We start from the raw sequence: 9,612 nt of genomic DNA on the forward strand, positions 1-9,612 counted from the left end.
GTCAGAGCAAATGAGAATCATGGGGTCAAAGGAACTGCCTGAAGAGCTCAGAGACAGAATTGTGGCAAGGCACAGATCTGGCCAAGGTTGGAAAACAATTTCTGCTGCACTTAAGGTTCCTAAGAGCACGGTGGCCTCCATAATCCTGAAATGGAAGACGTTTGGGGCGATCAGAACCCTTCTTAAACTTGGCCGTCCGGCCAAACTGAGCAATTGGAGGAGAAGGGCCTTGGTGAGAAAGGTCAAGAAGAACCCAAAGGTCACTGTGGCTGAGCTCCAGAGATGCATTCGGGAGATGGGAGAAAGTTCTAGAAAGTCAACCATCAGCGCAGTCCTCCACCAGTCGGGGGCTTCACGGCAGAGTGGCCCGACGGAAGGAAGCCTCTCCTCTGAAAGCATGCATGGAGCTTTCTAAAAAAAAACACCTGAAGCAGTCCAAGATGGTGAGAAATACGATTCTCTGGTCTGACGAGACCAAGATGGAAATTGTTGTTCGTATGTGTGGAGAAAAGCAGGCACTGCTCATCACTTGGCAGCATCACGGGTGCATTGTGTGAATGCAAAATGTCTGCCACATCCTGGCACTTTCTCTAACAGATCCCTCTGGTGCGTCGTAACAACATAATGAGGGTCTCTCCAGTGGCATTCCGACAGCCGCGACAGCTTGAGTGACAAAGGAGGACGGAAAAAGGAACTCTGAAGACACCGAGTTGCATTTGTGTTCGTTTTCATGGAAAAGGCGGTCTAAGCGCCAGGAGGGAAATCCCGTACGTCCAACAACCCGATTGGCCTCTTCGCGACACATCTCGCAATTCATGAAAGTGCATTTCTGACAACCGACGGTTTTGTTTTTCTCGGAAACAATTGAGACCTTTTGACGGATAAGCGCTGCCAATAATTCAAACGCTCAGATCGGTGCAATGAATCGATTTGCTCAAGGAAATTCAGCGGGCCACGTCTGAACATGAAAATGGCCTCCGTACCATACAGTACGGATGCAAAAAGTGTCGCGTTCCTGTTTTGTTGCCTGCCGGTTCTGTTTTTGCATTCGGTTCCCACCGTCTCCGGAATGAATCACCGTTGCCACTGCGGTACTTTTTGGAATATTACAGTGACGCCTGGAGTTCTTGACAATAGGCGCCGTCACTTTGCCAATTCTTTCTTGTCTTGAGTAACAAGCGGAAATGTGAGTTCCCGGTGTGCGAAACGGCGGCAGAGTCCCCGTCAAGTGAAAATTAGAGTGTTGTTAACAAGCCAGCCAAATGGGAACGAATAAAACAAATTGCCAAGTATATAAAATGCGTCTCCAAAAAATGAAAAACAGAGACCTCAGTCAGGCGCTGTGGGTGTGTCCAATGAAGGCGCTGAAGCCCAAAACATTAGTGAATAATAATGTGTGCCGCTGTGTTTAATAAATATTGCAATAACTGACACCCGTTAGAATTGCATTGAAAAAAATATGTCTATATTTTGAAGCCCAAAACATTATTGAATAAACGGGGATAAAACAACAGCAAGTGTTTTCGGGATTGCTTCCCCGCCAAAAAAGAAACAAACTCAATGGATAAAAGAAAAAAAGGAAAAATGTTTCAAACAAATCCGCGAATGGGGGGAACCCGCAGGCGCCCGCCAACGCGCGAGTATGGGGGTCTCCGCGGTCCTTCTCAAAACTGCTTCACCTAAGCTGGGAAATGCTGATGGCCAAATGAAAGAGAAACAAGCGGATTGTTACTTTTGGGACAACCTGCATGATAATACAAAGCACAAAAAAAAAAAAGCAAGGTCATGTTTGTCCTAGCAATCTGCATCCAAAATAGGAATAGATTTACGTTTTGGACATAAGTCGACCAAACAATATATTGTGTCAAAGTGCATTCAAATGAGTTGAGATGGAGCCTTTTGAAAAGACCTGCAACATGCTGAGGCCATGGGACATTCCAAACGTAGTCCAAATACAATACAATCTTCAGAATTGAGCAAAACAGGTATTTTCATGGAGCGGAACGGTGGCTAGCGCATCTGCCTCACAGTTCTGAGGAGCCGGGTTCGAATCCCGGCCCCGCCTGTGTGGCGTCTGCACGTTCTCCCCGTGCCTGCGTGGCTTTTCTCCGGGCACTCCGCTTTCCTCCCGCATCCCCCAAAACAACCCCGAATTGGAGACTCTAAATTGTGAGCGCGACTGGTTGTTGGTTTGTATGTGAGCGCGATGCACGCTAACCCACTCGAATCGGGAGTCATCGGACGGAATCGCATTATCGGTGGAGGAGTTCAAATAAGTCATGAAATATATTTGTTCTCAAAATGCGAGTTCCTCCAGGCTTTTATTTTGGACTGCTACTTTGAAGACGAGCTAATATTTTCCACTTGGATGACATTAACATTACTTTACGGTTACGGTTGTAAGATTTTTGATGACCGCATCTTGACCCCGGAGCCAATTGGAGTACATTTCCCATTTTTTCCCGTGGGGAAAACCGGAAGTGATACTTTGACTCCACTCCAAAACTTCAATGACTTTGGTAAATGTAAACAAACATACCTTTGTCTGTCATTGCAATAACCTGCTCTTGAAATGATCACCTTGCAATTATTTCACGCCGGGGAGAGGAGAGGACACGTTCTTTTACATCACCCTCAGGATGGCATCGGGTTGTCTCGGCAACAACACATTCTTCTCAACACGCGTACTAAGATGATGTCGAAGCACCGATTTACAGGAGATATTTCTCCGCATTGTGATATTGAAAAAAGCAATAGCAACACTCCTTTGTGTGTATTTTGGGGCTTCAACCGCCAATGTCCTTGGATGCCATCTGGCTAATGATTCTAGCCAGCATGGTGCCTCTGCTCTGCACTCATTCAGAAAAGTCAGAGACCTTTTTTTTCCGTTTTTTTTTGGACCAACTTCTATCTTGCTCTTTGGCATCAAGGACAATACATGGTAGAAATATTGACAGGCGAATGATTTTCTCACCTGAAACGTCAATCTCTTATTGAGCCACAAGGTGGCAGCAAATAACAACTGTAATGACACGCTCGCGCGCGCGCGCGCACACGCGCAGCTAAAAATCAAGAATACTGTAAATTACAAAGTATTGCCCCTTATTATGCACTGTATTAGACACACAATAGTCTTATTTTTTTCAAGTAAGAAACAACGAGAGTATGACGCGGGGTCTGTTAGCACAACATGCATCATCCTCATCATCCTCATCGTCATCGTCATCAGTCATTTGTGGAACTTTTTCAGCTCAAGCGCACGAAACTGATGTGACTCGTGCAGCTTGAGCGCGGAGAAGGCAAACGCCACGCAGGCGCCGCCGGGATTTGAACCCTCGTCCTCAGAACTGGGAGGCAGACGCGCTCAGCAGGCGCTTGATTACTATATTAATGATCATTTTAGTTTGCAGTGCGTTAGATCACAAACTCTTATCTCAAGGCACTTTTCATATGAAACAGGATTATTTCAACAATGCATGCAAGGGATTCAGCAGGTCCTGCAAGAATCTTCAATCTTCTTCAACCTTGAACAGGACCAAGAGTTAAGATTCTGCATGTGTGTCGAATGAGGTACCTGTCTGAATATATATATATATATGTATATATATATGTATATATATATATAGTAGGAGTGGAGCTATAATAGAGAGCTGTTGATCCAGTCGTTTATCTCCAACACAACAAAATGACAACCACACCAGCAGTCCCAACTTTATACAGTAGGACCCAATAAAATCACATTTACAGCGAAGTACAGTCCTGTAAATTCATTTTTTTCCCCAAAGACGTTTTGATGTTGAGTCCAAATCCAAAAGTTCCCCTCATTTGAAATGTTAGCTGGATAGTGTGTGATTGTTGTCCAGTTGTGCATTGATTTCAGAATGCCAAGTCTTGTGCACACTTGTGGCGCGCGTTGAGAATGCACTTGACGCGGATGAAAATGTTGATCCGTGAACGCTGGCAAACGCGGAAAGAAAATTCCAATTCAGGATATTGCAAAGACATCCGGTGGAGCATAACTTCATAAAAAATTTTTTTTAAAAAAGCTCCTGCAACACAATTCCCAGTGTGTCCAAAAGCAGGAGGATGCTGCATGCCGTGGAGACTCAACGCATAGAACGGACAAATGTGTACTTCTTGAGCATATATGAGATGACAGAAAAGCAGAAGGGCAGAACCCTCATGAGGATTGCGTCACGTAATGGGACTGAAGGCGCAGCAGCAGAAACAGGCCAAACCCACCTGGGCGGGCACCCCGGGGCGCCCGTATAAAAGCCCGGCCGGCGTGCCGCTCGGGCGGCTGTCTCGCAACCTTCTGCCACGTCTTTGCCTCTGTTTTATATTCTGGGGCGGGGGGAGAAACAACAACTTGAGACATGTCTCATAAATGGGGATACGGACCGGATAACGGTGAGTTGTGAGCACGAGAGTGCAAGAAAAACTCCCTTGAATTGATTATGAGGGAAATGACCCGCAAGCCGAATTGAAGGTTTGGTTTTTTTTCAGTGCACTTTGTTGCGTCCGTTAGCTGAAGGCGTATGTGCAGCCAAAGTCCTAATAATCATGTATCCTTCTTCATACTATGATTCTGAATATTATCATAAGTTGGCTTTTGCGATATATTTCACAGGTCCTGACAAATGGGAAGAAGATTTCCCGATCGCCAACGGGCCCCGACAGTCTCCCATCAACATCGTCCCGAGAGAAGCCAAGTTTTCGCCCGCTCTCAAGCCTCTGAGACTCAAATACGAGCCGTCCAACTCCCTGAACATTCTCAACAATGGCCACTCCTTCCAGGTGGAATATTTGGATGATGTGGATTCTTCCAGTAAGTGGATTCTTCCGAGTCTTCACAACCGCACTTTTACGGATAGGATGGATTGGGTTGTTGTTGTATTTTGTCAAATCCGAATACAAAGCAGAAGCGACGTGATTGAGATGCGTCGCTTCATATTCATATTAGTATTTGACGAAATAACGAATGTCGCGAGAGCCTTAGCCGCGATTGGCTTGAGCGCGAGCTGTACTGTCATTCCTCAGCATCGAGCGACTGACGGCCGAGATTCCTTGCGCCGCTGCGTTGTTCGTGCTTCCGCCCTGCCGCGTGCACCGCGGCAGATGACAACATCCGATGAGGCGTCGCTATCTGGTCACGATGTCTGCCCTGGTCGAACACATTCCTAAATTCACGCATTCCAAATTCCAAATCTATATTTACTCCCGAAAGACAAAATCCTGAAAAGGGTTACCAATTCAAGTACGCAATTACGGACATTTTAGAAAGAAAGAAAGAAAGAAAGAACCTGATTTCAACCAAATTGTTAACATTTGTGATGTTCCGATGGTCATAGTTGACATGCCGTTTCCCCGCAGCCCTCACCGGAGGTCCCATTTCCGGAACGTACCGTCTGAAGCAGTTCCATTTCCACTGGGGAGCCAGCGACGAAAGAGGCTCCGAGCACACCGTCGATGGCGTCAAGTTCCCCTGCGAGGTGCTGCAGCATATCAAACTATTTCACAGGAGTTGCAAGAGAGCTTGCTTTTCTGGAAAATGGTAGTTGTGGCTGTCTAAAATCTCAAATATGCATTGTGACATCCGTACCTGACAGACGAGTGAGTAGCACTCCATTGAAGCTTGCGTCTGCCAGATTGTCGAAGGCCGGGTAGCCGCGGAGTAGTCGAAGTCGTCCGGTGTCTTCAAATGAGTTGTGCGGTGATCTCGTGTTGTAGTTCTTGCCCGAAAAGACACTTTTGCTGCTCCCGTCAGCTTCACCTGGTGCACTGGAACACCCAATATTCCACCTTTGGAGAGGCTGCCGGCAAACCAGACGGACTGGCTGTGGTCGGGGTCTTCCTCAAGGTGGGTCGAGTCAACGTGAACGGAATAGGGTCGAGTATCCGTCAGTCGCACTCACCGTAGATCCAAAAGGCTTCTTTGTTCACACTCGATGTCCTCCAGATTGGCGCCGCCAACCCCAGGCTGCAAAACGTGTTGGAGGCCTTGGGTGCTATTCAAACTAAGGTGGGGGGGGGGGGGAAAAATCGTGCCATCGTGACGGCAGTCTGGGAATATGGCGGCTTGCCCCTCATCGTTGATTCTGTGACACTTGACAGGGAATGCAGACCACCTTCGCTAACTTTGACCCAGAGACTCTCCTTCCTGGCTCTCTTGACTATTGGACATACGATGGCTCTCTGACCACGCCGCCTCTTTTGGAGAGCGTCACGTGGATTGTTCTCAAGGCGCCGATAAGCGTCAGCCCTGCGCAGGTACTTCCGATAAAGAGAGCAAACGGAGAGGCAAATCAGTGCCTGATCAGTGTGCATTGCATTTTGTGAGAGCGGAGGAATAAAATAGACACCTCTCCTGCCCTCTTATTGTGCCTCCCTCTTGTGGAGCCTTTTACATCATTTGAAAAACATGGAAAATGTCCATTGTTAGTTACCGCCTGGAAATATAATTGCAACCGCTGCAGATTGAAAAGAAACCATCTCTGTCCTTCCTTCCTTCCTTCCTTCCTTCGTAGATGGCAATGTTCCGCAGCCTGCGCTTCAGTGGAAAAGGAGAGGCCGAGTGCCGCATGGCGGACAACTACCGACCTCCTCAGCCTTTGAAAGGTCGGCAGGTCCGTGCCTCCTTCAGATGAATACGGCCTTCTTCCCATCAACGTTTCCCGATGCGCCGTGAGAGCTCATCGAAATGATCGCTTCATCGGGACGGGAATGATTTATCGACTACAAATAATGTATCTCACGCTAGATGATAATGAAGCGCCTTGTGTGACCGTATTGTTGTGCGGTGTGTTTTGTTTTGTTTTGTTTTGTTTTCTTTCAAAGTAAATGGCGTGCCTTGGCTCATGAAAGGATGCCAAGCATTGATTTCCATTTCTTGACTTCTTGATCATCCATTTTCTCTTTCTTCTGCCTTCTTTCGCTTCACAATATATTTGCTTTTATTAGCGTCGTGGCTCCAATTCGCCTTTCATTCACAAACACTGGCTGGTCGTTCGTATCTCGAATTTTCAGACCAACTGTTGGGATGACGAACTTGCTCAAATTGCTCAAACTCGCATTCAGCCTCGGGAACTCGATGTATCAAGGGACAAAACGATCGCCTGTGATTTACTCTGCATTTTTGCCCTATTGATTGTTTCATAACATGTGGTGTCGATTATGCAATACATACAGATTGTCAATAAATGACACTTCTGCAATTCGTTTTGATTTCAGTTATGTTGTTATATTGATGAAAAATGCATTCAACCAAGTTTGATTTTGTTTCCAGCTTTCTTTTGATATTGACAATGAATCGTTTTACCTGACAGACTTCCAATGATAGACTTTCCCCCCCCCCCTTAATGGCCGCAGCTTCAACTGCTCCTTCTTGTCATAAAGACACCAATATTTCTGGAGATGCACTTCAAAGTGTTGCCTTCGAGTGCATTTCACCAACTGTAACTCTAAATTGAACTTCAGTTGCGATACATTCATCCATTTCCCGGACCGCTTCTCGAGCGTGCCGGAGCCCGATCCCGGCTATCTTCGGGCGAGAGGCCCTGAACCGGTCGCCAGCCAATCGCAGGGCACATAGGAACAAACAAGCATTCGCACACACATTCACACCTACGCGCAATTTAGAGTCTTCAATTAACCTACCGTGTACTTTTTGGGGACGTGGGATGAAACGGGAGTAGCCGGAAAAAAACAATTGCGATGCAGCATATCTTAATCAGACTCTGCTACTGTTGCTTTTTAGCAACATTTCTGTGCATTTAAGTGACAAGACAAGGGGGCATCATGCTGGACTTTTGACGATGAACAATCAATGCTGCTTTGAAGTATGGTATTCTTGCCATATGACATATTATGATCTAAACTAACGTCACTTTGGCTTGAATGAAATAGGAGATAGTGCTGTCATCATGTAGAGTGTGAACATACTCAATGGAAACCTATTTTATCAATAAAAGTGATTTCACTTTAAAACTGGGCTCAGAGAAGTCATTTATTTGACTCTTGCATCTGTAATGTAAATGATGGGATTGTATTCATGTGTGGACTTTGTTGGCCCCTTATGATCTCGTGTCACATATTCCATGTTTTGCTGTCCTTCACTTTGGGGTTCGCGCACTTCGCTGAGATAATATGCCGCTTGCTGCAATGCCCCCACTAGCAAAAAGGTGAAATCTCCATTGAAACGTCTCAGTGGGGATTTTGCATGTTCGCCCTTTAATCTGCTTTCGTCCGCATCTCGGGTATATTCTATTACAGTAATTGAGCCCTGCCTGCCCTTTGGTGTCGAATCAATCCTTCTAGAGCGAATCCACAATACATACGGTGACGAGGCATCGATGCATGTCTCCCTCGGATGTTTGCACTCGGAAATCAATGAGCTGCTTCTCTCTCAGATGCTCAAAAAGGAATGATGCGTTGTCATGCATTTTGCTAGCGGCGTCCAAAGTGAGATGTCATATGGCACCTCTCTCCACTGGCAATTGTCAGACGCTAAATCGAAACAGAACAGCATTGTTTTTAACCATCCATCCATCCATCCATCCAGACTTCCCTCTTCCCAGCAACTTGGTCCAGCTCTCGTTCCCAGACCGTCCAAGAGACGTAGTCTCTCCAGCGTGTCCTGGATTGTCCCCGGGGCCTCCTCCCCGAGGGGGGAGGGAGGCGTCCTAACCAGATGCCCGAGACACCTCATCGGGCTCCTCTCGATGCGGAGGAGCAGCGGCTCAACTCTGCTTTGTCTTTCACCTCAGCTCCTTCTTTGCCGCAACAGACCGATACAGCTCACGTCCGCATCACTGCAGTCGCCGCGCCGATCCGCCGCTCCATTCTTCCCTCACTCGTGAACAAGACCTTGAGATACGAGAACTCCTCCACTTGGGGCAGGATCTCCTCCTTGACCCAGAGAGGGCACTCCGCCCTTTTCCGACCGGGGACCGGGGCCTTAGATTTGGAGGTGCTGATTTTCATCCCAGCCGCTTCACATTGGGCTGCCAACTGTTCCGGCGAGAGTCGGAGATCACGGCTTCAAGCCATCACAACCCCATCGTCTGCAAAAAGAAACAACGCGATACCGATTTCATCACCCCCCTGACCGCCTCGAAATTCTGTCCGTAACGGTAATAAACAGAATCGGTGACGAAGGGCCTTGGCGGAGTCCACCTCTCACTGGAAATGAATCCTACTTACTGCCGGCAATACAGAGCAAACTGCGACCCCGGCCGTACAGGGACCGAACAGACCGTATCGGGTACCGCATACTCCCTTTAATACACCCCCCACAGGACTTCCCGAGGGGCACGGTCAAATGCCACAAAACACATGTAGACTGCTTGGGCGAACTCCCGTGCGTCCTTGGGCAGATTACATATACATGGCAACACATACAGCAGAAGCTGAAATCTGATTGGACAAAACAATGTGCAGATACTGTAAATGACTGGAAGCTGGACAGCCAAGACGTGTTATCAAATGAAGACAAAATTAAATTCATACATATGATTGATTATCTATATTATTATTATTCTCTATTTTGATTGTATTATATATATATATATATATATATATATATATATATGAATTGATAATTGAATGAAGTTG

At 46.8% G+C, this 9,612-nt stretch overlaps 1 protein-coding gene across 3 annotated transcripts; it reads left to right on the forward strand.

Annotated features, from left to right (window-relative positions):
* The first annotated feature begins 4,258 nt into the window (after positions 1 to 4,258).
* cahz (carbonic anhydrase) lies at positions 4,259 to 7,214 on the forward strand. 3 transcript variants are annotated; one of them, XM_061798079.1, is made up of 7 exons: positions 4,259 to 4,410; positions 4,631 to 4,828; positions 5,374 to 5,492; positions 5,768 to 5,860; positions 5,960 to 6,022; positions 6,115 to 6,270; positions 6,528 to 7,214. In XM_061798079.1, the coding sequence occupies exons 1-7, from the start codon at positions 4,377 to 4,379 to the stop codon at positions 6,645 to 6,647; spliced, it is 783 nt and encodes a 260-aa protein (XP_061654063.1). In that variant the 5' UTR covers positions 4,259 to 4,376; the 3' UTR covers positions 6,648 to 7,214. The 3 variants fall into 3 exon arrangements, with proteins under 3 accessions (XP_061654063.1, XP_061654064.1, XP_061654065.1); XM_061798080.1 differs by lacking the exon at positions 5,960 to 6,022; XM_061798081.1 differs by lacking the exons at positions 5,768 to 5,860; positions 5,960 to 6,022.
* Positions 7,215 to 9,612: the final 2,398 nt, after the last annotated feature.

The sequence above is a fragment of the Phyllopteryx taeniolatus genome, chromosome 14, assembly GCF_024500385.1.
Source record: "Phyllopteryx taeniolatus isolate TA_2022b chromosome 14, UOR_Ptae_1.2, whole genome shotgun sequence".
Classification (NCBI taxonomy): domain Eukaryota; kingdom Metazoa; phylum Chordata; class Actinopteri; order Syngnathiformes; family Syngnathidae; genus Phyllopteryx; species Phyllopteryx taeniolatus.

Coding starts and splice junctions, on each gene's coding strand:
- cahz (XM_061798079.1), top strand. CDS start 4,377: ATGTCTCATAAATGGGGATACGGACCGGATAACG. Junction 4,411..4,630: donor GGGATACGGACCGGATAACG/GTGAGTTGTGAG, acceptor TATATTTCACAG/GTCCTGACAAATGGGAAGAA. Junction 5,861..5,959: donor TGGTCGGGGTCTTCCTCAAG/GTGGGTCGAGTC, acceptor GATGTCCTCCAG/ATTGGCGCCGCCAACCCCAG.